The sequence below is a fragment of the Metopolophium dirhodum genome, chromosome 9 (genome assembly GCF_019925205.1).
Source record: "Metopolophium dirhodum isolate CAU chromosome 9, ASM1992520v1, whole genome shotgun sequence".
NCBI lineage: Eukaryota > Metazoa > Arthropoda > Insecta > Hemiptera > Aphididae > Metopolophium > Metopolophium dirhodum.
In genome coordinates this window covers 32687225-32714193 of record NC_083568.1, presented here as the reverse complement: position 1 = coordinate 32714193, position 26969 = coordinate 32687225, and the positions used below count along the sequence as shown (strand labels likewise).

At 29.0% G+C, this 26969-nt stretch overlaps 4 protein-coding genes across 8 annotated transcripts; 2 read left to right on the top strand and 2 right to left on the bottom strand.

Moving 5' to 3' along the window:
* Positions 1–710: 710 nt before the first annotated feature.
* Positions 711–13659, bottom strand: LOC132951603 (protein scarlet-like). Of its 5 annotated transcripts, XM_061023396.1 has the most exons (17): positions 13504–13639; positions 12837–13235; positions 11768–11934; positions 11573–11685; positions 11212–11404; positions 8910–8958; positions 8777–8826; positions 8564–8697; positions 7722–8113; positions 5338–5497; positions 5239–5270; positions 3339–3444; positions 2787–3011; positions 2597–2720; positions 2403–2508; positions 2132–2232; positions 711–1200 (listed from the first exon to the last, which is right to left on the bottom strand). In XM_061023396.1, exons 4-17 carry the CDS (start codon positions 11588–11590, stop codon positions 1025–1027), a joined length of 1866 nt encoding a protein of 621 aa, XP_060879379.1. In that variant the 5' UTR covers positions 11591–11685; positions 11768–11934; positions 12837–13235; positions 13504–13639; the 3' UTR covers positions 711–1024. The 5 variants fall into 5 exon arrangements, with proteins under 5 accessions (XP_060879379.1, XP_060879381.1, XP_060879378.1 ...); XM_061023398.1 differs by having other exon boundaries at positions 11745–11934; positions 12837–13659; XM_061023395.1 differs by having other exon boundaries at positions 12837–13659.
* Positions 13660–14255: 596 nt separating this feature from the next.
* On the top strand, positions 14256–18321 carry LOC132951605 (uncharacterized). The gene is made up of 10 exons (XM_061023401.1): positions 14256–14480; positions 14649–14708; positions 15692–15787; positions 15844–15981; positions 16049–16232; positions 16306–16460; positions 16533–16684; positions 16761–17052; positions 17119–17303; positions 18031–18321. Exons 1-10 carry the CDS (start codon positions 14473–14475, stop codon positions 18072–18074), a joined length of 1314 nt encoding a protein of 437 aa, XP_060879384.1. The 5' UTR covers positions 14256–14472; the 3' UTR covers positions 18075–18321.
* On the bottom strand, positions 17892–20735 carry LOC132951604 (dihydrolipoyllysine-residue acetyltransferase component of pyruvate dehydrogenase complex, mitochondrial). Its single transcript, XM_061023400.1, has 8 exons — positions 20494–20735; positions 20257–20420; positions 20059–20195; positions 19453–19710; positions 19196–19375; positions 18930–19123; positions 18701–18863; positions 17892–18627 (listed from the first exon to the last, which is right to left on the bottom strand). Exons 1-8 carry the CDS (start codon positions 20604–20606, stop codon positions 18364–18366), a joined length of 1473 nt encoding a protein of 490 aa, XP_060879383.1. The 5' UTR covers positions 20607–20735; the 3' UTR covers positions 17892–18363.
* A 1494-nt stretch (positions 20736–22229) lies between these two features.
* Positions 22230–23586, top strand: LOC132951606 (sentrin-specific protease 8-like). Its single transcript, XM_061023402.1, has one exon. The coding sequence runs from the start codon at positions 22533–22535 to the stop codon at positions 23205–23207; it is 675 nt and encodes a 224-aa protein (XP_060879385.1). The 5' UTR covers positions 22230–22532; the 3' UTR covers positions 23208–23586.
* Positions 23587–26969: the final 3383 nt, after the last annotated feature.

The following is a 26969-nucleotide window of genomic DNA, read 5'->3' as shown; positions in this document are numbered from 1 at the left end:
TATGATTCTGAATATAATATAAGACGTGTATTACGTTAAAAATCATATTCTTATGAAACTGTTCTTAGATGCTTATCTATTATTTTTTTTTCCAATAGTTTTGTCACATGTATTATGTATATTATATTGAGTATCTAGTAGCATTTATTAAATACGTATGTATATATAATCAATGCTAGAAGCATGTAATCTATATTAATTCTGTGGAATTTGTTTATTTTATTAATTAATTGATTAACAAGTGTTTATACTTTTTAGGGAAATACTGAGATCTGGAATAAAATACATTAATTTATTTTAAACTAGGTACTATTATAGGCTATTTGCTAATCGCTATTTTAGGCAAAATAAGCATTTTGAACAATTATATGCCCCTGAATATATTAAGAAACGATTATAGGATATAGGTAAGTATATAAATTATACACCTATTAATTTTATATAATATTATATTAGTGTGCAATTGTGTATAGTATATTAAGATGTTACCTACAAACCAAAATAAATCTATTTAATAACGATCTGAACACTAAGGGCCGTTCTTACAATGTCCGGTTAAAGTTAATCGACACTTAACCGGCCGAATTCTGCCGGTAATAAAATCTGTTATCAGTCGGTTAGCGTTAACCGACACTTTACCGGACATTGTAAGAACGGCCCTTAACGTAGAAACAAATAAACAATAATTTTAATAATAAACTCCAGATAAGTGATAATATAAAATAAATTATTATTATTATTACTTAGTAGTTAATAATAAATACGATTAACGTTAAACGATTTTAACAAGGCAAATAATAAAATCTCGCCAATACAATAACGTACCATATATATTTGTGCACAACTCATTTTAACATAATATTATACACGATTATATATCATTTATAATGATGTTGATATATATTTAGGGCTAATGGTATAACTCGATACATTAAATCATGGATTAGTAATGAATGCATCTATTGAGTAAACCTAAACACCTATACACAACAGTAAAAACAAAATTATCTATATAAGTCTTCTTTCAATAAGCTGGTTGTTTTTTTGTTCTCCTAAGTAATCCGTAATATCCAAGCACATACAAAAGAACATAAAAGGATCCTAAAATTATGATATCCGTGTTGAATCGATCAATGTCGTAGCCGTAACTCAACAAGACTTCCTTGCCGTTGCGCAAGCAGTTATCAACATCTAGGCATGCTGTAATAAACACATGTCGTATTAAATAAATAATAATCAATAATTAAAATACTTAAAATCTTAACGTGGGGTGTGGTTTGGCTCGGTGGTTGGCCTCAGACCCTATAAAGTGTTCTGAGGCCAAGCATCGGCTAATGTCACTAGTTCCCAGATGGGTGACCACCCGGGTTTTAGTGACAATTCCTCGCCCCGCATACACGTGTTCCTCAACCAACCGTAACCCCTCTATACAAAATGCCAAGGCCATAGTTGCCGATGCTTAAGAATTAAGATCAATAAAAAAAAAATAAAATAATTGTAAAGTACAATCTGATAATTAATATTATAGCGGAAAGGGCGTAATTTGAGTTTTGCGTGGAATTAAAAAAAATAAATACCGATAGGCAATAATAGACTAATTGTTAATAGTCTGCAACCATTATTATAAGGCCAATCAAAAAATATAGGTACCTAACCTCAGATTTAAAATTATAATTCGACAACTAACGCATTACCTACGCAATTCTTATAGTTGATGGTTTTTTTCTTTATTACAAATAAAAATAAGTTAAAATATTAAATTAATTAATAATAAGATTATTAATATTTTTTTAATTAAAAATAATTATACTTAACTCAGAAGATAATTTAAGATTGTTAATATAACCTATACTTAAAATGTAAATAAATAAATATATATATAGGTTTATAAGTCTATAAGAAGAGAATTTAAATTCAAAATATGATAACTATTACCATAAAAAATGTCTAGAAACATCAAGGTTATATTATTTGTGTTAGAATAGCGACATAGCATCAATCAAAATTTCAATAACAAATCTGAAAATATATATTGCTATTGGGATGCAAATACTCGCATCCTTGCAACCCGTAAATGACGCCGCCGAAATTATGGGTACCAATATATAATATAAATTATTGTTTAACATACGTATGAATGTGATGTCTCGCCATTGTAATATGGATAATGTTTCACAGCCAAGAAAAAATATTGAAAAATATTTCAAATAATACAATATAAATGGTAATGTTCTAAAACAAAAAAAAATATTAAGTAGGTACAAAAACTGTAACTTATAATAAACCTGTATGATTAATGATTAAGTACGAATATATATTATGATATTCAGCATTAAATAATCTATATACTATATGAATATTATGAGTTATTATCAACGTGTATTTGTGTCTTATGAACTTACCCAAGTGAAATGTATGCGCCACAAAGTGATACTGCAAGATAATCGTACACCAATGAAAATATAACAATATTTTCGAATTCATCGAAAAAAGCTGATAGAACACTACCTATAATCATAATATTAGTATAGTATTGGTATTAAATAATAAACAATTAAATTCCTTTATTATAATTTCTTAATAAGTGTAAAATTACCATATGATCTACATATCAACATATTTATCACGAACGTTGTCACAATCAATAGCTCCCAGTCAACGCCTACTACCCAAAACACCAAATATGTGTACACCATCGTTTCAAGAACTGTCCAAATGAACTGTAAACAATACAATTTCATTATTAAGGGTGTTAAAGCTTTTAAACATTTTTTCCCAACACATACCGTAATGACAATTTGAGAAATATAATATACACTCAATGCATAAATATTGTTACTGACTTCTCGGTGGACAACTGGAAATTCGGCTTGGTAGGTTATAATGGACGTATAACAATATTGGAAAATAGAATTCGTAATTAGACTGAACCAAAACCCTTGCCAATTTTGTACGGCTTTGGTATCAAACTTCAGGTCCAGATATGGCGTTGACAATATGACACCAAGAAACTAAGTACGACATATATATTAGGTATGTTAAGTGTATCGATTTGTTTTTCACGTATAGTATAAAGACACGGTTTAATTGAATGCATAAGTCAAAATGGATAATATAAATACTGAAAATGTTCGATTGATTTTCATAATATTTAGCTGGATAGGTATTTATTACTAATAACTATTAATCATAAGTTCATATCCAGCTAAATATTATGAAAATCAATTGAACATTTTAAATAACTCATTACAGATATCAGCCAATTCATTTAAAAGTTAAAATATAGAAAAAAAATATCTTTTGATAAATTATTAGTATATAGTAATTATTATTATTACCATTATAGTTCCCAATTCCAGTAGCTTTACTTTGTAATTTCTTAGAAGACATATGATAGATCTGTTTAAAATCAATATTAGCTGTGTAATCCATAATGATTTTTGTCTAAATAAAAAAAAATTATTAATAATGAATTACGTTGCAAAATTTTAATTCAAAGTACATAAGAACAAAACAAAAAAAAAAAGTTCTTGTGCATATAAATAGCTTTAAAAAAATCGTCTAAATATTGTATCATACATGGAAAATGATAAAATAAACATTTGGTGAAAATGTCTACGGTCGTTCATTATTAAATTACAACAAAATAAGAATATCGTTTCATGAAAAATCGGGTAAATGTCAAAAAATTTAACGCTCATAAAAAAATTAATTTGACTTTCTACTAGACTTTTTTTTGTTATAAGTAGGAAAACTTATAGGGAATGTTGTATTCAATTTTAAAACCTTAGATATAAGTAGAAAAATTTTAATGAATTTCTAGCTCGAAAAAAATTGTACATTTTAGTGATTTTGACGAATTTTAACTTCAGACACTCATAAAATGATATTATAGATTTAATTTATTAATTACGCTCATTTTTTTAAAATTTCCATTAACAAAAACTTATGTCAATTTTTATTTTCTTATACCTATAAATAGCTCAAAAGGAGTTAAATATTTTGAAAATTGTAAGTTGTATAAAAATGCTAATATCAACTATACAGATTCACTTTCCTACGAAAAAAAATGTAGACAATCCAAGCATTTTTACTCCCCAAAAAGAAAATCATGAGAATCTAATACAAGCGAGTAAATATTAATCGGAAAACGATTAATTACATATAAAGTTTAACTCGTTTCAGATAGGTATAGGTACAACACAATGTTGTTCATTTTTCCATTAGTTTATCTTCAATCAATCATCATTATTATTATTTTTTTTTTTTTGATTTATTGCCACTAAGGCCTTTCGCAGCTTCTCATTATAGCGTGTTTTTTTAACATGCTCAACCCCGTTTTACCCTTTCCTAGAACTTTATTTCAAATTCTGATTTTTAGAATTCTTAAGTGCACTTAAACGCCATATTTTCAAATTCCTGATATTTTTTTACTTTTGTACTACTTAAGACGATACAAACTTCTATTTTTCTTCTTTCTTGCTGCAAATTGTTTAGCGGGTAATTTTCTTGAAAATGTTGATGTATTTAAATCAAAATTCTAATAAGTAGTTTCTTAGTTATTAAAATGTTTGTACTTAGGATAATAGTTCTTAAAAATGGTTTTATTAAAATATAAAATAGACGTAATATTGGAACTAGTATTTATTATACTTTGGCCATTTTTACGAATTATTTATATTGATAGATCAATAGTAATTACTAACATATTTTTCAAATCATCTAAGCCCCTAAATCTATTCAACCCATTACCATAAACATACTAGTTATATTATTATCATTAGTACACAAAGTTATAAAACTAGTTCAAAAACTACACGTTCGAATTTTGATTTAAATACATAAAAATTCTCAAAAAAAATATTTGCTGAATAATTTAAAATAAAAAACTATATTTCTATTTGAAAAACAGAAGCCTGTATTGAAGATTTGAAGTACTTATTTGAAAATATTGTCTTCAAGTACAGTATTTAAAAATTCCAAAAATCAGAAGTTGAATATATTAAGTAATATAATTTAAGTATAAAAATAGAGTGGGAATGCAAAAAATCTCCTTGTATATTTATATTCGTTGATTTATTAATTATTTTTTATTGTAAGCTTTATTATCAATTATCATTAAAATAATATATATACTTAGTGTACCTATAGCTGTTCAGGTATTAGGTATGAAGTATATTTCTAAATTTAAGTGAATATATTATTATATTTATTGTTTCATAGAACTCTATAACTTACATTTTTAAATGTTGAGTATAATCCAATAGTATCTGAAAATGAAAATAAGTAGATTGAATTTATAATTACTATAACGTAATAAAGTTATATTTATTTTACTTGGTCATTAAATAAATCATAATTAAGATCCGTTTGTTTGTCCGTTGAAGATAATTTGCACATTTCATCAACATTTCTTTTTGTTTGTTCACTATCGGAATTCATAATAGAAATCACAAAATCTGCCTTGTTGTACAAATCCGGGCATTTGTAATTAAATCTAAATACATAGTTATAATACATTTAAGTTAAAAAACAAACAAAATACTTTGATATCTTACAGTGTCCAAAAATGACCGTCATAGTGTTACAAAGTGGGTATAATATTATGCACATAGGTAACGAAATTCCTCTGAAAATATATTATATTATTCATTTTACACTACAGATCTTGGATACTGCACACAGCTACAACTATATAGCATTCCGTAACATCGCATTGGCTATTAAGTTTAATAATACCTATATTAAATCTGGATAATTCACTAACCATGATGGCCCCTTTTTTTTCTTCTAATAATGAAATTTTCAAATTTTAACTTTAGGAAATTTTAAGGACATAATATATTTTAAAACACTTTGATTCTTTTTAAGTTTCCTATAGTGTAACAAATTCCTTATTTTTGAATCTGAGAAATGGAGTTTGTATTGTTAGTTGTTAAAAAGATTATTTTTTTTCTTCAAATTTGAATATATCTAGATAAAAATTTAAATACGAGTAGCTAAACTACTTCTAAGTAGTACAACTTTATGTACTAACTGCTAAACTGATAAGATACTACGATAATAGGTGCTTACATTTAGAAGACATGGTAGATATGTCAATTACTATAACACCTAATTATAATTTTGAAATTATCGTAATATGAATTACTTAATATTAATGTATTAATATATTATGTAGGTAAATGGTAGTAAAATAGTGTATATTAAAAATATTGCCATTTAATAACTTGAAAAACTGTTCTAGTATAATAAGTACTGGACTAAATTTAATATTACATATTATACCCATTTTATATTTTTTGTTTGTAAATTATTAAAGGACTAATAATGGGGTTGACTGTCGAGCACAGTCGACGATTCATCCTTTAAACATAGTACCGTTAAGTTTGAGTACAATAATATATGTTACAGTCTTACAGCTATAGCCCGAAATCTATCAAACCTAGTTTTAACTAGAACTCTCAAAGTTGGAACTAGTATTAACTAATAACTTACTTTCAAATCTAGTTGTGTCTAAAATATAATAGTAAAAACTAGAACTACCTATCTAGTGAAAATCGATTTTTAGAAGTAATGTTGTATTGTTAATTAAAACAAGTTTTAACAAGGGTAAAATGGAAAAAAGTAGATACCTACATGTCCTACACATTAAAATATGTCAAAGAAATTATAGACAATTGTCATAACTAATAATCAAAAAATATACCTAGGTACCTATATTATATTATTATGACATTATATGTTATAACTTATAATATTTTGAACTGTGAAATAAAATTATGAGATACAATTTGTAGATATTCAAACCATGAAGTCTAATATAAATCCATTATTATAACTATTTAATATTTATAGCTTTCTCTAACATAATAATTTTCATTTTGAATTTTTGAGTTTACTTAGTAGAGAAATATTATTTAGTTTTACATAAGGAAGGACCTAATACTGGCGGAGTTTCCATATACCCTTACAGGTAAGAAAATAAAACTAGCGGGGTTTACATTAAACCTTTTCATTACGTTTTTATCCAACCGGTATTCTGGCGGAGTTTACAATCACTCATATCTGGAACAAATAATCGAACTCTATTATTTGTTTCAACAGGATAAACTATCATGTCATTTGAAGTTACACAATATTTGATTTTTTTTGCACAAGCAGCGATTTGTTGCAAGCAAACACAGAGCTTTGTCCCGATTTCGTCGTTGCTTTTATTGCGGCTTTATTAGGTTTGCGGCGAGAAATATTATTGCCTGGAACTGATGGTTTCGTTGTAACAATGAACACCTCTGTGCAACAAATGAACTCGAATCTAAAACATTTTTTACTGATAACTACCTAATAACAAATATTATATTTTATTTCATTTGATGAAATAGAAGATGATAATGAACATACTTGCAATAAACTTTGTCTAGAATTCCTCCTTAAGTTTCTATAATTCAGTATCGATCGCCTATGTTCAAGCACGTTTTAGGTTTTATTTTTAACACCTACATTTCAGTTCAAACTAGTTTTTTAATTTAAGCATTTGAGCTTGAAGTTAATTCTAGTTTTAACTACCTAGTAAAAATCAATTTTGACGAAAGGGGGTTGTGAAAACTAGTATAGTCTAGGTTTGACCCGGTTTCGGGTTTTAACTGTAACATTTATATTACACTCAATTGGTATAGTACCTATTACCTATAATAATAATAAAATTATACGCGGAACCATACTTTTGAAACAGTTGATTAATCATTGGAATGGGTCCCTGGTACGCCAGTCGTCCGTTGGACAGCAAAATGATTTCGTCGAACTTGTCGAACACGCCGGACGCGGGCTGGTGGATTGTGCAGATCACGATTTTACCGGTTCGCGCGATCCGCTTTAGCGTGTTGACTATGTGCGTGGCCGAATAGCTGTCCAGGCCCGTAGTGACCTCGTCGCAAAACAGTATCGGAGGGTCGTTCAGCAGCTGGACGGCGAGTGCGACTTTCTTACGCTCACCGCCGGATAACATCGACAGAGTGGTGTCCAGAAATTCGCGCATGCCCAATGCAATGACCGTATAGTCGACGCGAGCTTTTAGCGCGGTTTTGGTCGTGCGGCGATCCATTTTTAAATTCGCCTAAGAACAACGACATATATAGTTATGTTATAAACAGGGTTATACTGCAACAGCTGGATGCATAACCAGGTAGCAATATACACTTTTGAATTGAAATACAAATTGATTAGAGATGACGCGCCATTGGGGGTGTCTTCAGGTGGTATTGTCACAACTCGTAGTAGGAATATTTTTTAAACCCAGATTTTGTTCATTTGTGTGAGGAAATATGTTGAGATATTATATTTTATATAATATTATCAACAAGGAGATTGACAATTTAAGGAGGAACGTTAGAATAATAATAAGGTTGAGATTTTAAATTTGCCCCGTGAACTTGAACAACGGACATGCAAGGGTGCCCTTGGTTGTTTAATTTTATTGCAGCGTATTGGATATAAAATAGACGTAAGTATATACGTAATAGACAGATAAAACATAATTCATTTATATATTAGTATTAAACCTAACCATTAAATATAAGTGTTCCAAAGTCGTCAGCTGCTCAAAGGTGATGTCGTGTTGCGGAACGAAACCGGATATTTTAATCATCACTTCTTCGGACACCGGACGACCGTTCAATAACAGTTCTCCTTCAAAATTTCCTAAAAAATGTTCGGAAACACTGGCGGTTAGTAAAACGGAAATAAATCGATATAGCTATCAAATATGCGCCCGACGAACCTTTAGTTCGATGACTTATGGTGGCCATCAAAGTAGTTTTTCCCGAACCACTAAATGACAAATTAAAATTTGATACAATTTAAAAATAAATAATATTCAAGAATACAATATATTATATTCAGTATTCACTAACCTTGGGCCCATTATTCCTAGAAGATTTCCACATTGTACGTTTCCACTAACTGAAAAAGACGTGTAAACATATAAAATACATACTTACGGAAAGAGGGACATTTTCCAATAGTTATTTTACCGTCCGGACATGACGTCCAAGACATCCCTCACAGATATTTAAAATATATTTTCTCCCTTTATAGATTATGTAAACTGTGATTTAACGAGAATTATAAACTCAAACCGAAAGTAACTGTTGATTTTGAAATAAATCATGTATGGTCGTTTGAACTTGCCGTATGCACTACAAATGTGGTGTGTAAATCATTTGCATTTTTTTTTTAGTATTTTTGACCTTAGCCATCGGAAACTATGACCATTATTAGTAGGTATTATGGTTGGTCGAGAACACGTATAGGGCAATCGGGCGGGGAATCGTCACTGAATCCAGGGTGGTCACCCATCCGGGAACTAGCAGCGCCAGCCAATGCTTGAGACCTCAGAAGTTCAGAACACGTCTAACCAGCAACCACCAAGCCATACCTGGCATCATTTACATTTTTTAGTACACGACAAATTAGACAAAAATTATCGTAATGTTCATATTATTATACCTATTGTTCATTTTATTCATCAGGCGATAGGGTATTTAAAGAATATTATAATTCTTTTGAAACAAATGACTGAAATATAATTTACTTGGGAATAATAATTAATAATATTTGAAGTAATATAGTTTTATTTTTAGATTCTGAGCGGAGCGAGGAATGTAATGGTTTCACAATGATGTTTATTTCTTTTTCTTTTTTATTCTGTAAACACCATTTCTCTTCTAAACTTGCTCAAAAGTATCAAGTAGGTATAGTATCTTTTTTGAAAGGTAATGTTCTTAAGCTGGTACTTTGAACAGGTCATTTTTCAATTTTCGAAACGCTAATCGAAATAAAAACGGTTAAAGGAGAAAAAACGTACGATTTCACGATTTTATAATATTAAATAATTACGGACGACGTTTTCTACCAGAAATATTGCTTCAAATGAAAAATGACAAGAGATATTTTTTGTTGTATTTCGGATTTTGTTCTTTACGGTTTAAAGTTCAGTTTAGTTTCAGTTTTAACCATTTTTGAGCTATTTATAGACATTTTAATTTTGCGAGTTTTTTTTTTGTAATTCGATTAAAAACATTCGTAAAAACTTGAAATTTGGGTTGTTTACTTATATTAGCCTTACCTAGACATGGTAAAATTTTCAAAACATTTGAGCAATTTATGAGTTTTTTCTTTTATTTTATATTTTTTTTCATTTTTATGATATTTCCTAATTATAATTATATAAATTACCTATTTTTATAAATCGTTCTTAAGCTGCCTGTTCTTAAAACGCTTTGTATATCCCCATAGAAACGAATAAAATTAAATAAAAAAGATTCCTTCGTCCGCTCAGAATCGTTTTTTATCGAATGCAATCATTGCATTCAAATCGAATACAGTAAAATTACACTATCCTGTCCGAGGCCCGAAGGGACGATGGACAAACATCCACCACCGAAATGTGCTGACCTACTTTTTTTATATTTACCTATATATTTTAATTTTTTCTTTATATTTTCTGAGGAAAATGTCCAGAGGAAAAATATGCTAATATCAATAATAATTATGTTGTATATAATAATCTTCATTGATTAAAATTAATTACTCTACAAGCCACAAGGTCATAAATTTTAATTATTTTAAAAATGTGAAATGTTTATTTTTCAATTAGAAAAAAAAATACTATCTGTACTCGAAATATACAGTAATAGGTACTATAATTAATAGGACTATGAGTATGAAATATTTCACATACATTTTTCACTTTTCAATATTTCAAAATTGAAACTCTCATCTTTCTTGAAATATTGAAAAATATGTTTTTTTTAATTTTATGTTTTATGTATGTCTTATAAAATTATCACTAGATGTTCAGACCGATTTCATACCTGATTAGTGATTATCAATATTTAATTTCTGATCACGATGTAGAAGATAATATATATAAGATAGATAATTATTATATAAGTTATATAATGTACGATGTAAACAATATTTCCATAACATTTTCCACTTAACATTTAATTAAGTAGAGGTGTTAACTACACTTTCTACAATATTTTTTAATTAAAATTTGATTTTTTATATTTCATTAAAATAAAATATTAGAAAAAATTAATTTCATGACATTTTAGAACCCTAGTTACTATACGTCTATACTACATTGAAATTGTTAAATAATTTTGATTTTTTCTCCCCTTTAACCACTGGTCATGTTTCCTTACTAACCGTTGTACAGTATTTGTTGGCGAGTGATTTTTGATTTTTGAAAAAACTTCTGTGTGATTTTTTTTACTGACACGTTCAGTCTTTTCCAAGACAGCACCAACTGTCCGTGCTCGTACTTCATGGGATCTATGCACTCATGTAAGCCGTCCCAGTCATTACACATTTCGTTGTACCGCAAGTTTAACGATTTCGTCTGTAAAGAAAAATCACCGAATTATTTGTGTAGTTTAACAACCGCGGAGTCACTATTGTATTAATAAGTATATCAACACGCTTCACTTAGTGTTATTTATTCAATGAAATTTAAAACAAAATAACTAAAAATATCATCGCGTCTCCACTGCCTTCCCCGAACACTCACTTTTTCCATCACGAACATTATTTTGGTGTTTAAGAACGGTTTCCGCGGTATGGTCTCGTACGCGATCGGTTGTCTAACAACACACTGGATACAACGTATTCAAGTTCAAGTACCTACACCAAATGGTAAATACCGATATTACTATTATAGTATAAAATGTATAATAATATACGTATTAGGTAGGTAGGTACTGACTACTGGTACACAGCGCGCGTAAATTCGATGGGGTGCGTCTACGAGAAGTGTTATGAATTTATGACTTATGTTATAAAGTTACGCAGTGGCAGTGCAGATGATGGTATTCGACGAGCGCACAACGAACACGTCTGTACGTCCAGTGAGCTACTGCCGCCACGGCGCCACTGACAACAGTTAATACGATAATATTATATTATATAATAACGATTATTATGAGATACTGAGATAGGTTTATATTACCAAATAATTTAGGCGTACAGGGTTGCAGTGCACACGACATTATACGATAGTCGATATTACGTGTAAAACGATATACTTTATAATTTATATACCTATACATATGATAAAACGTCCGAGCAGCTAGTGAACCATCGCAGCCATCTCATTACATTTATACATAATAGTATAATATTATATTGTTATGATAGGTACCTGGCGTGTATTTCCGTGTACATTTTTAATGTTTCTATACACCAGGTATGAAAAATATTTAATGCACGGACTAATGCAGGGTCCGGCATGAAGTCAAACAACGATGGATTTTTTGAAACCGGTTTATATTAAGAGAATGTTCCCTCGCAAGTGTTGTCGCTGTCTTACTGTAACGCATACACGGGCCATTTTATGTTATAAGAAGAATCCTTTTCAATCTGTTATTTTTAATATTAGACAAAAATTGACCTAGCGCGGGCGTCACTAAAGTCAAAATTCTAGGGAGCAAAAAAACCTATTTACAAAAAACTGCCATATGTGTATTTTTTTGAACGTTAAAAATTTGTGTCATTATTTTTTATAACATACATATATTTAGAATAGTATCACTTAGGGAATTAAATATAATAAATAACTTGAACTGAGCAGAAAGTTTTTTTTATATAATTATGTGGTAGGTACCAATACCTTGGGTACCGATACCTTTTAGTGACGCCTATTCCTTTTATTTAACTTAAAGGTAAGAATAGTAACTAGGGCACCACCAATAAAATAAAAATGTACCAATGTCTTCGTAGGTATACAGTAGGACATTGGTACATTATTATTTTATTTTTAACTTTTATTTACTTACATTTTAGATTCTGAGCGCACTTTTTGTTTTCTCTCTCTGGCTCCACGTGAAACATAGACAAGACATATTCACACAAAATAATTTTTTAATGTACCTAAGAAAACTGAGTAAAATCACCCATTAAAAAAATTTTAGAGAATAATGTTTTTGAAGCTTTGACATATTATAATTTCGTCTAAATACTGTCTCAAAACAATGTAATACACTATAATACACGTTTAAATTTAGTTTAATTTGCAAAACTTTATTTTTCTAAACACTCAAAAACATTATTCTCTATAATTTTAATAAATTTTTATTTTTATTTTTATTATAATAAAAAACTAAGGTTACTCAAAAATCGTAAAAAATTATAGGTACGTAAATGCGTTTTATCTACGTCACCGTCACGCCGTTGATCTGAAAGCAAAACAAAATAATATGATTTGAGCTGACCTTAAAAAAATACCATTTTAAAATTAATCTAAAATGTCAAAATGTGTTTGAAAAATAGCGGAAAATCAATATATGTATTTTTTTTTAAACGATGTATTGGTAGCTTTTAACTAATACTTTTAACTAATAATACACTAATCGACTAATACATAATAAATAATAATAATAAACACGTTAATGGCCAATGAGAGAAGGTACTATATAGGTACTAGGATTGAGTTTGAATACTTACTTTTATGATTTTCCATAGTAATAACTAACATGATCTTCATAAAATTTAGAATGTTCTTAATAATTAAATATTTGATAATATTTTATACCTACCTATTTCAATTTTGATGCACAGAATGATAACTGATACTTACATCATCGTGCCATAGAAGGATGTCGGATATTCTACCATAAACCAAAACAATCAACGATTAGGTATTATATTCTTTATATAAATATCAATATTAAATACGACTAAGTATTATTGAACGTCTGAACCAATTAAGCATTAAAAACCACAAATTTTGAAAAAAACTAATTCTAAGCATTACAGTTAATTTTTTTAAAAAATGCGCGTTTTGGAAAAACGTACTTTTTGAAGTTTTTCCCCGATAACTTCCAAAAGAAATTTGGTGACTTTTTTTTCACATTCTTATACAACAACTAACAAGCTAAAGCTAAATCACATTTTGAAAAAAAAAAAAATTAAAACATTGCTAGATAGCTATACTCATAGGCGGAAATCCATTAAAATTTCACGGGGATAATTAACATCAATGTGAGCGGCTTCGATCCAACAAAACTAAAAAAGGAGGGGCGCCAAGCCCCCTCAAGCCACCCACCGATTTCCGCCAATAGCTATACTAGAATAATTACCTAATAATAATAAATTCCGTAATTCTTCTGTGGTATTACCGCTAAGATTTTCTCTTCTAATTGTGGTCAGAATGACGACTGTTGCCTGTTCCGTCACAGAATGATACAATGCCGAGTTGCAAGCAATCAACACTGATAACACAACAAGTGATAACACGAGACCAAGAGTTACAAAACACACGTGTTCAGACGCTAGGTAAACAGTCAATATACTATTTATGCAGTCAACTGTGGACTTGTGTAGTTGTGTCTTCTGTCTTGTGTCCCCTAAGCCGACCACAGACTGAAAAGTTGGCTAAAGAGAAGCAACAGTTACAACTACTATTCGTTTAATATGGCATTGTAAGTTAATAAGTCAATTTATAATATTTTAAAATTCAAATTTGGAATAATATTATGTATATCATCATTCAAATTTTAAAACGACAAACTAAATAGTATTTTATAGCGTTTTGTGTGATTAAAATGTGATTAATTCAATTGGTTTTAATTCAATTTCATGGTTTTCAGACGCAGTACGTCGTATTTCAACACGTCGGACGAAATAATTGTGACTCCATGGTCTTCCGAGTAAGTAAAATGCATACTATGTATTAGGTTACAATAGTCAATAAGCTGTACATTTCTTAATACTTAGTTTGTTAGAGGAACTACCTATAATCAATATCATCAAAAATTCATTACTGTAGTCAGTGTTGGGTAGTAACGTAACGTGCGTTACTCGTTACTGTAACGTAGTTACATTTTTCAGTAACGTTATGGTAACTTCGTTATTATTAATTTTGGGTAACGCAAGAGTAACTACGTTAATTATTTAGAAGTAACTTAGCAAAAGAACGCGTTACATACAGTTTATACAGGCGATTTAAAAATTTTAAATAGTTTACCTATGATGAAACAAATGTTTGTAAAGTTTAATACGTCACTCCCTTCTTCAGCTTCTGTTGAACGGCTCTTTAGTGTAGCTGGAGATATTTGTACTAAAAAACGAGCTAGAATAACTGACCAAAATTTTGAAAATACATTATTGTATAAAATAAATATAAAAAAAGATTGATTTAAAAAAGACTTTTTTTTTATGAAACTTAAATAACACAAGAGTAACGTCATTGTAACTAGTTACTTTTGAGTAAAAAATGTAACGTGACGCATTACTTTTGTACTCGAGTAACTATCAAGTAATCTAGTTACCTATTTTATTTTGTAACTTGTAACGTAACTTAGTTACTTTTAAAAAGTAACTTACCCAACACTGACTGTAGTATCTCTATAATCCTGAAATTTGCTCTGTGAAATTTGCTCTCTTGTCAATGGTTTTTACTTTAAAAAAACACAATTTATTAAAAAGATATCATGATTGGTTAGGTTTGAAACTAACTTAACGCAAACGCTGTATTATAGACAGTTAATTATTTTAAACATCTAGAAAGTTAAGTAATAAATACTGTTCCAATTAATAGCAGTGTAACATACTTTTTATAGTTTTATTTGGTGTAAAAATGTTTTGAATATTACCATTGTTTAATTTACAAATGTATGATTTTAAATTTTAGTTCAGAGTGGCAGTCACTTAGACAAGATATATATGGCAGTAAAGATACACGCAACTACAAACAAGCTTTAAGAAAACTTTTATTATGGAAATCTAGGTTAGTAGAAAAAAACATTTTTTTTTTTCTAACTAAAAATAATCATTCTGTTGTAGGGGAAAATCATTATGTAGAGGTTTATATTGCACTGAAATGATTTTACAAGTCATCATTAAGGATGTTTATTTTTATGAAGTTGATGAACCCACCAATGAAAGTGATTTAGTTCGTTTATATTCAATGGCTCTAATGAAGTAAGACAGAAAATTTCATACTTAATCACTAAATTAAAAATTTTTTATAATATTTATGTCAAACAAGGTTTGTCAATTTGACAGCTGACATTTTTGGAAAAGGTCCACAGAAGTCTATGTATTATAGAGCTTCTCAATTACAACTTCCATCGTGGTTAATTGATATGCGACACAAAATTTCACATGACCAAGATTTACCTACTCTAAAATCTTTGAGAGCAGCTATAGAATTTTCACTAGAATGGTTACAAGTAAGAACAAATAACAATAAATTGAAGAAATATGGTTATACTTGAAATGTTATTATCATTATGATTATTGTAGACACAATATTGGAACAAAGATGATAATTTTCTGGTTATTGCGAAAAAAGTACACATGAATATTGTTCATGAATTTATAGACTTATTGGAATTCTATGTATTAAGCAAAAGTCAAACTAATGCTGCTCTTAAGCAAAAACGATTAAATGTTTTGAGGTAAAAATAAATTGAATTATATTATTAAAGAATTAAAAATAGAACAGTTTGTTTACATTAATAATATTTTAGAGAGAAATTAAACATGTCCGAATGTTGTTCAAACAAAGAATGTGTAAAGAAAATGAAAAACCTATTAATAATTAAAGATTGGTCTTCAGATTTAGTCAATGTATTTGTTTCGCAATATTTACTTCAAGCTCATGAATGCAATGTATCTAAAGGTAATTTTTAGATAGGTATTTTTTTTAAGTCAATCACTGTAAGTAGCTAATCTAAAATTGACAATTTATTTATTAGGTAGAATTTCCAAGACGGATAAAGCAATCTGGAATGTTTTACTAAAAACATTTAATAACGCCGGTTTGCTGACAAACGTATTACAGTGTTTGGTTACTCAACATTCACGTATAGCGGCTCTGTGGGTTTTGGAACTGTGTATTGTTGCATATAAAAGCAGCAAAAAAATTGACATGAAAAATAATCAAAATGACAACTGCATGAACTGCAAACCTTTGAATTTGGATACAAATCTTGTTTTAAGAACTACATTGCAATCACCACATCCATACACTATTATATTTTTAAAATGGTGATTCTATACCATATTGAAAGAATCCTCTTTTGGCAACCAGCTAACTTGTTTACTGAATTTTAGGTTATTACAAATACAATTGAGTCCATTGAAAATGAAACAACATAACAACATTATCAAATTAGTGTCATTGTATACAGGTGAAGTGAAGGTTAGCTCTAAAAATGTTGATTATAATATATTCACAGTCAATGATTTAACTAGCAAAGATAAAACTGATTATCAATCACAATGGTCAAGAGCTTTTGGTGAGTTTATATTTATAGTTGATTTAATCTATTTATGCTGAATGTTCATAATAAAGTATTATAAGACTATGAAATGCAATGTATGTATCTATGAGTGTAGTATTTATGATATAATAATTCCTTAATCTAATATTTGTCAGAGGTATTGTGACAGTAGATTCAATGTTCATTATTGATTTTGGACACCTATGTAATTTGACTATTATATTTATTTCATTTTAATAACAAAGTCAAAGCTTTTAATTGTTTTTGATAGAATAGGGTACCCTAACCACGTGGTTCTTTTTTTTTTTTTTGTCAGTGGGCTTGAACAATTAAGTTCTACAATGGCATTTTGTACAAAGATGTAAGACTTTTCCCTCATATATAGTTTGATATTTTTTTAAACAAATTATTTATTCTCATCAATACTTCTTGAAACTAGAAAAAAAGTTAGGTAGGCTTAACATGGAATGTGTTTTATCTTTTATAAGGTCTTACAATAGTTGTTTTAACATACAACTTTCTAAAGTAAACATGTGTTAATTATGATCTACAAAAGACATACCAAGCCATGGTTAGTCTTTGGCATAAAAATAAGCTGAAGAATACAATTTAATAAATTACCTATGTAATTAGGATTCAAGTTGTTTCTGTGCACAATTTTTTGACATAAATTATTAAGAATAGAAAAATTCATAATTTTTCAATTTGTTTATATTGTAATGTTGTTTTTTTTCTTATTCAGGTCAAATGAATTGGAGACAAGTACAATTCGGGACTACTCTTTGAACACCCCTGAACTAATACAAATTGTACACCCAAGAAACATCAAGATAATATTTCTTTTCTTTATATATGTGTTTTTTTTAGCTTTTATAATTCACTAGAGCTATGTCTATCCGCATTAATATACTCTTGATGCATTTAAACAACTAAGAGTGTGCTTAAAAATCAGATGGAGTATGTACTGATAAATTTAACATTTAAACTATTTATAACAAATAACATAAAAAAAAAATACAGATATAAGAAAATATTACGGAAAGCATTTTATGACTGAATTGGTCTTGAGACAGTTTTAAAGTAGCATATTATGTGGTTCTTCTACATATCGCCTAAATGCTTGTAACCATTGTGCTCCAACAGCACCATCTACAACTCTGTGATCGCAACTTAATGTAACTTGTAGTGTATCTTGTGCACGGGTTCCATTTGTCTTGTCCGGTACTAGTCGTTGAGTCATAGCACCGATGCCGAGTATGCATGATTGAGGAGGATTAATTATCGATGATACACTCTTAACACCAAACATTCCCAAATTTGAAACACTAAATGTACCTCCCTGTGATAGAAAAGTTCAAGTTGAATTCATGTTGCAAGATTACTGTATAAATTCACCAATAAATAATAAATACCTGATATTCTTGAGGTTGCAGTTTTCCTTGACGGGCTTTAGCTGCAAGTTCTTTAACATCAGTGCTTATTGCTATTAATCCTTTAGTATCTGCATTGAATACAATTGGTGTTATTAGTCCTGTTTCAGTACTCACTGCCACACTTACATCAACTGCGTCATATCTATAATTAACAATGTTTGTATTTAATTTTTTAATGCAAGATTAGATAGTTTTCAGTTTAGTTTACTGTCGAATGAAACTATCCATCCAAGATGAGTTGGCTTCTGGAACTTTTTTACAAGCTAAAGCCGCTGCTTTAATAATGAAATCATTTATGGATAATTTAACTCCTTCTTTTTCCAAAAGTTCATTCATACGTTTTCTCAATGAAACAATATTATCTAGGCCCAAATCTACAGTAAGATAATAATGTGGTATAGTCTGCAAATAAACATAAAATATATGGGTTATGTTGGTGAATGGTGATAAACAAACAAATAAATTTTATTTTACTTGTTTAGACTCGAGCAGACGTTTCGCAATGATCTTTCGAACGTTTGTAACCGGCTTATCAACAAACCCATCACCACGAATGCCATCGACGATAGCGGTTTTCTGACTACTAACTATAGAAGCTTTGTCCAAATCTGTAGATTTTATTGAACCAAACAACCCAGAACCTTGGCTTATTGTCTAAAATTTGAATACCTTATGAGTTATAAAATTACATCAAGTCATTTGGATAATTAGATATATTTAGTAATTCTTACACTTAAATCCAATCCTTTCTCGGTAGCTAAGCGTTTTGCTAAAGGACTTGCAAGTATACGAGATCCAATTGGAATAGGTACTGACTTTGTCGGTGCCGAAGCTTTTGGAGCTACAGGTGCAGGAGGAGGTGGAGCAGGTGCAGAAGTAGATGGTTTGGGTGATGGTGCTGCAGGGGCAGGAGCACCTGCTGAAGTATTGTCCACAAAGTCTTTGAAAGCAGCAACATCAGATTCATTTTCTACTATAATACATACGAGCTGAATAAAAAAATAAATGTTAAATTTAATTATTTTTTTATTACTTAACTTATAAATTGTAAATCGATTCAATTTTTAATTTTTCATCAATTTACACTAATTTAAGTTATTAACAAACATTTTAATGAAAATAAAACAATCTATTTAATATATAATTTTTTAAAAATCTGATAGGTTATAAAAATAAATTTGCTTAATTAATTTTTCAATACATCAATTAATAATATCATTGACCCTAATGCAAGGTCACAATTTTCACTTAATTCCCAAGATGACCCTATTGAAATATTGCATAATCATTAGAAATGTTAAATACTTAAAATAGAAACCTAGTATATTATAATATACCTTTCCAACTGTAACATCTTTTTGACCAGCAGGCACCATAATCTTGGCAAGATATCCTTCTTCAGGAGTTTCAAAGTCCATAATGGCTTTATCTGTTTCAATTTCAGCTAGTTTGTCTCCTTCGTTTAATCTTTCACCTATAAGATATTTGTGGAAAATTTTGATTTTTTTTCTAAAACTATAAAATATTTGATTTACCTTCTTTTTTAGACCAATTAATAATGGTGCCGCTTTCCATTGTAGGAGACAAAGCTGGGAGAGCAACTTTAATGTGGCTTGGGAAATCTGTGGCATAGAAACGATAGCCAACATTTTTTACGGAAGGACGTCTGCCAGTGCGCCAGTGAATGGAACTTTGACACCTAAAAACCGCAAAGAGGAAAACAAATTATTATCCACTCAATACCTTAAATAATCAATTAAACAATTAATTACCTATATGCTTGAATCACTTTGATTGGACATTTAGTGGTGACTGTCCTCACTGTATTCCTGTTTAGGTTCCGTAATAGACGCACGTTGTTCATGATGGTGTTTGATCCAGACATACTGTATGATTATAGACTAAATTGGTAATGAAATTGTACGTTAAAAAGTGACAGTAAAATAAGTGCCCAAAAGGCAAAAATGAACTTCAAATAACCTCGAAGGACGTCCTACCCATTTACAGCAGTGGCTATCAAAACGTTATCAACAGACAACAGTTAACACTTCATCGGTGAAACTGATAAAATGCGGCAAATCACCAGAGTAGCCACTACTAATTTTCGTAAAATTTATCGCCGATACGATTGAATCATTTTCCATTTTTTCAGACATATTAAAAAATTATTATTAGGTTTATAATCCTTTTATATTATGGATAAATATTTTTAGCTTAAATAACGCGATTCTGTGTTTAATGAAAATAAAACATTTATGCCGCCTTTTAAATTTTTTGTAGGTATCGTTACTATTAATATACTAATAATATAATATACTTGTATTTACTTTAATTCAATACTACAAGTACTAATTAGTGAGTATATAGTCTAAAACAGTTATTGATCTGAAATAGTGAAATAATACATCTGTAAAATCCACGATAATTATTAATTACCTACACGGCGCCTGCGAGGTGAGCAATCAAATAACTGCAACCACATTTTTTAAATGTTTATGACGAATACAATTATTGGAAATAATATGACGTCTCGTTCACAGAGTACAGACAGAGATTAAAATTATGAATTATGATGATAAATATCGGTGATTATGTACCTAATAATTATGCACAACAGACAGTTGCCGAAATAAGAAATGACAATACCTACAACCTTCGTCACTATCCGGTACGTATATAAACATTGATTAGGTATAAATAATAATCAATCAATTGTATAAACTAAGAGTTCTTTTTTGCCTATATTATTTTATACGCGATACGCCTATTCTACTATTTAAACCTACCACAGGGAACGCCTAAATGATCTCAGAAAATGAGTTCAATTATAATAATATTATGTTTGATACAATTTTTATCTTTAATAGTTTAATTTCCAGTAAATTTCAATTATTGGTACGACGTTGCAGTTATTTTGTTTATGAGTATCCACCTACTACTGTTTAAGTTCGTAATGGAAGTGAAAAAACTAAAAAGTAGGTACCTAATAATTAGTAACAGGAAAAAATGTTCAATCGAAGATGGATACAAATATAATCGATAGTTAATAGAAATCTTATACATAAATAAATTAAATAATACCTTCTAGGTCTTCATTAGTTTTATTGAACAATTTAAAAAACCTTTGTTTATAATATATACACACAGAAATTAGTGAAGAAAATTATGATTGATTTCATTATTTTTCCTTTACAATACAATACTCGTCTTACACGAATCAGTAAAAATCCACTCTCAAATAAGTAGACTATGCCCAATTAAGCTCAAATCACCTATGGTAATTCTGATACAAAAATGTTTTGTAAAAAAATTTTAATAAAATACGTTTTACCTTCGTTGTCGAACCATGTAGATCACACGATTAAAATTTAAAGTATTGCCGCAGTCGAACTTAAAATTAATATTTCACGAATAATTCCAAATTTTCAATGGTTCTAACATAGTTTTTTATTCTCCAACTCGGACACACTGTTATTTTTTCTTGTTTACTTTTTGTTCTGAGTTTATCATAAAATCAATTTAATATTTATCATTATTCATTAATTATTGTTGTAAAATGTAAATCATAATAATTAATATTAATGTAACATTTTATAACGTCGTTATTACTGTTATTGCCGTTCGTAAACTTAGTTACTCGCGCGAATAAACAAATAACAAAATATGTCAAATATTAATAATCATTACTGTAAATTGTGTGTAATGTGTACCTATTACGTAGAGTAGAATAGAAATATACCTACCGTCGGCCAGGTATATTTTTTCTTCTTTTTTTAAATAAAAATTGTCTTTCTCACCGAAAACCATCACCATGAGTAACAACCGTACGTCGTCCAAAGAAAAAGATCCAGTGGTGTTGAGTTACGAAAATTTTCTCCTTCACGAATCCGACGTCCGTCTGCTCGTCGACGATCAATGGCTGAACGATTCCGTCATCGGTTTCTACATGGAATACCTGAACACCGAAGTGTTCAAGAACAATCCCAAGGTGTATTTTATTAGCCCAGAAATCGTGCAATGCATAAAGGAGTGCAACGTAGACGACATCGCCGTGTTCCTCGATCCACTGGTTAAAGGTAAAAATTATTCGTACATCTTCTTCCCACTGAACGATCAGGAACAATTGCAAACGGTCGGCGGTACGCACTGGTCGCTGGTAGTATATGGGGCGCAAGATAGACGTCTCTTCCACATGGATTCGATATTTGATTCCAATGAGAAACAGGCGAGAAAATTGGCACTAAAGCTGAAATTTTATTTTAAAGACATTGTAGACATCATCACTCCGTTGGCGACCAGACAGCAACAGAATAGTTACGACTGTGGAATACACCTTATATGCAACGCGGAAAACGTTGCACAATTCGTCTGCGCAAATTTAGACATACGCGAAGTAGATCCAGTGGATGTGGACGATCTTCAAAATAAACGTACTAATTTAGTCGACCTGATTTACAAATTAGCAAGAAGAAAAGAAATTACATAGGACCGTGTTGATATATTGTTTCAATATATTATTATTACTAATGTATATTTATTTATTTATTTATTTTTTTGTTCCTAAATTACTGTTTTTAAATAATTTAACACTGTTTATGAAATTCAATAATTTATAGCACGCAAACTTGATAGTTTTATTGTTATGTACGACTAATTGGAAAATGATCTAGATGAACTAGGTACTAACGTAATGAATTAACTTCACTATTTCATTTTTTTTTAAACAAATTATATAATAATATATTCTTTTATAAAATTGATCTTATTATAATGTATTTTATAAGCACTCAAATTAATATTTTGTTGATTTTCTTTAATACCCTTTTATTTTTTTATAATATAGTTTAAATAAGTATATAGTTAAATTAATCGTTGTATTATTTCATTCAAAGTAAACCTCAAATTGATAATTTAAGGGGTATCAATATTCAATAGTATGGACAAATTTTATTTCAAATAATATAGGTTATTGAGTGGTTTTAGAGAAAACCACCTATTATCAATATTTTAGAAGAGAAGTTAATCTGTGTCTGTGTAAAAGTAAATTTTCAGGTATTTAAATTACTAAACTCAATAATTTAAATTCAAAAAGTAAAATATCTCAAGTTTAAAAGCTTAATAAGCTTTAAATATTGGACATTGAAAATTGATACAGGCCTATATAAACTTCTCCTTTTCAATTTGTATAGTAAGTTTACATACTACAATGCCACTCAGTAAGCTATATTATTGGAAATACGAAACTAAGTTACAGTGTTTCACTAAAATTTACATTTGTCATTAGTGTGTAAAGGGCTGTGTTATTGACATGTGCGGCAGTGCTCCGCTATATTTTATACACAGGTCACAGATACTAGTCACACACTAAAATATATAACCACTTAATATGCACCAGGGGCGGACTGGGGCAACTATTCGGCCGGGGAATTCTATATTTTGACCTACCCTTACCATTTCCGTCACCACAAAATGTAAAAACTAAAATATGGTACCAAATGAGGGTTGCATCTTGCATCCTCTACTCATCTTCAGTTTTCTCAGGCAACAAATTAAGATTCAATGTGTTTAGTATTTTTTTCATAAGTACAGAGTATAATCTATTACTCTATAACTGAGGCACAATAAATGAAAAACAAAAGTCAATCTTTCAACTTGGTTTTGTAAGAGTGTCCTTTTTCTCCCTCTGATTTTCTCAATACCACCCTTTCTTTTAGTTTCCATTTTAAACAACCAATAGTGAAGTAAATATTACAAAATCACCAAACACACAACAGTAAAATAAAAAACCAGTAAAAAAACTCACTTTTATGAATCAAAAACGTTACATAGTTGAAGGCACAAAACTGTACCTATATTTATCAATCTATTAACACAACAATAATATTATATTTTATTATTATGTAAAATATATTAATATTATTTTAGATTCTGAGTGGAACAATGAATGTATTGATTTTACAATGATGTGTGATTTAAAATTTAAAATTTCCAATAGTATTCAAAAGCGCCTGGAAAACCCACATAAAAATTAAGAAAAAACCAGAATTTTTATGCAAAATCTGTTTTCCACAAAATCGATTTTGGTTTGTGGTGTAACTCTAAAACAAATGAATGTATACACATGGCATTTTCACTGGTCGTTTATATTTGCATTTTCTATACACGATAACATTTTCAAAATATTTTGATTTGTTTTGAACTGTTTAGGAACATTTTCTGTTTCAAATTTTATTAGTCTTTTTTTCCATGAATGTCAATAAAACTTATTTGTTGGGTAAAAATCAAGGCTTCTGATATGTTGTTACAATAGCAGTTGAAAAATATTATAAATACATAGGCACAATTTTTTTATAAGCTTTTAAAGTTCGAATTTTGACAAAATTTATCAAATTTAAAATTAAATAATTATTTTGTAGTTAAAAATTTATAAAATATTCAACTTTTATAGCTAAGGATTGAAAATTTAAAACAAGGGTCCACGTAAATAGGTAAATATATAAATTACTTTATTCACAATATCATCAAATATCAAATACTTAGTAATATCATAGGTTGACTGGTCGTTTTCGCTCAGAATCGTTTCTCTTATATAATGATATTAATGATATTATATCATTAAATTCAAATTTAACACCATCCATTACAGTGACCTATTTGTAACCTATTGGCTACTGTACAGCAGAACGATATGTAAGCATCAATAAAATTTTATTTATTGGGTAAAAAAGCGTGAAAATTTAATGCACAACTCCAGATATATTATTGCAATAGCAGTTGAAAAATATTAAAAATACAAAGGCACAATCAGGTGAATCAGATATTATTTAATATTTTCAAAAAAAAAAAAACCTTTGATAGTTATTGACAAGTGTTCTTTTGAATAACTGAAGACATAGGACTATAGGAGTGAACATAATATGTAATACAAATAGAATTATTAGTAAAAAAATTATAATTAATTATCTATATTTTTTAAATTTTTTTTAAGGAATTTAAGCTAAGTTTGAATAAAAATATGAAAATCGATTTCAAACCATAAAATATACAATTATATGTATGTTTATGGTTTATATTTTTCTAAAACCAATTTAAGGATTATTATCATTATTACTTATAACTTATTAGGTATAACTATTTTAATAACTCTGAAACTACTCATCAGAATAATGATTTAGATAAATCACCTTTTTCGAGAAAATCATACGCTAAATAATATGCAGTAAAAAGGAGGGGAAGGGTTCTCATTTTAAAAATAGAAGTTTGTATTGCCATAGAACACTCCTTAAGTAGTACAACAAATATTAGGAACTTGAAAATATGATCTTTAGGTATACTTAAAAATTTTAAAAAACCAGAATTAGAATTAATTTTCTTTGAAAAGGTAAAATGGGTGTGAGCATTCTTAATAAACACTTTGTATAGGTATCTCAACTTTTAGTATAGATATAATATAATTTATAAATTATTCAGTGTTGTAACAACCACCAGAGGAAGGGGCACATCTCTAGTCAGAGTCATTAAACCATACTGGGTTGTTTAATTTGATTTGTATAAAATATATTATTATTATGACTATTTAATCTACTGACATATGAAGCAACTGTACTTTAGCGCTTTTGATAAATACCGAACTGTTTATTTAAAACTGATGTGACTGGGTCGCTTAAAATATGATTGCACCTTAGCCAATAAATATATTATTGTGACTTGTGGCACTGAGTAATTTTTAGGTACCTAGGTTGTATTTTTTTTTTATTCCTGGGGTTTGAATATTTGAACTCTAATACTACACTAACAAAGGTACTACACTTATACAAATCAAATACATGTATATATGTTGTATATATAATATAGTTATATCGTTGGGATTTTAATCAATTAGTTTTGGTCAATTTAAATAAAATAATAAATAAGTGTGGTGATATGTCCTTTGATTCGGTAAATAATGATTTGCAGCCATTGATCCATGACTAAAATATATGCAATATAAAAATCTTCCATAGTATAGAACTAGTAGGCATAATAGTGAATCTATATAATGAGTTAAAATTATGGCTATAAATTTACAAAATAAAATTTTTATTGTTAGGTGTGGAGTGGGTGGGTGATTCAAACATGGTCTCTTAACAACTTTAATTTTAATTTAAGAATTTGGAAAAAGATAATATACTTATTAAATGGATATTTCTTCTTAAGAAGATGGTAGTTTGAGTCAAAAGGAGTACCATATATATATATATATATATAT

Excerpts from the sequence above, each read along its gene's own strand:
- LOC132951605 (XM_061023401.1), top strand. Across the intron at positions 14,709-15,691 it reads GTGACTCCATGGTCTTCCGA|TTCAGAGTGGCAGTCACTTA; the intron begins GTAAGTAAAATG and ends TTTAAATTTTAG. Across the intron at positions 17,304-18,030 it reads ACAATGGTCAAGAGCTTTTG|GTCAAATGAATTGGAGACAA; the intron begins GTGAGTTTATAT and ends TTTCTTATTCAG.
- LOC132951603 (XM_061023398.1), bottom strand. Across the intron at positions 8,827-8,909 it reads CTAGGAATAATGGGCCCAAG|TGGTTCGGGAAAAACTACTT; the intron begins GTTAGTGAATAC and ends TTTGTCATTTAG. Across the intron at positions 1,201-2,131 it reads GCGAGACATCACATTCATAC|CATGCCTAGATGTTGATAAC; the intron begins GTATGTTAAACA and ends TGTTTATTACAG.
- LOC132951604 (XM_061023400.1), bottom strand. The coding sequence starts at position 20,606 with ATGTCTGGATCAAACACCATCATGAACAACGTGCGTCTATTACGGAAC. Across the intron at positions 20,196-20,256 it reads TAATTGGTCTAAAAAAGAAG|GTGAAAGATTAAACGAAGGA; the intron begins GTAAATCAAATA and ends AATATCTTATAG. Across the intron at positions 18,864-18,929 it reads ATGGATAGTTTCATTCGACA|ATATGACGCAGTTGATGTAA; the intron begins GTAAACTAAACT and ends TGTTAATTATAG.
- LOC132951606 (XM_061023402.1), top strand. The coding sequence starts at position 22,533 with ATGAGTAACAACCGTACGTCGTCCAAAGAAAAAGATCCAGTGGTGTTG.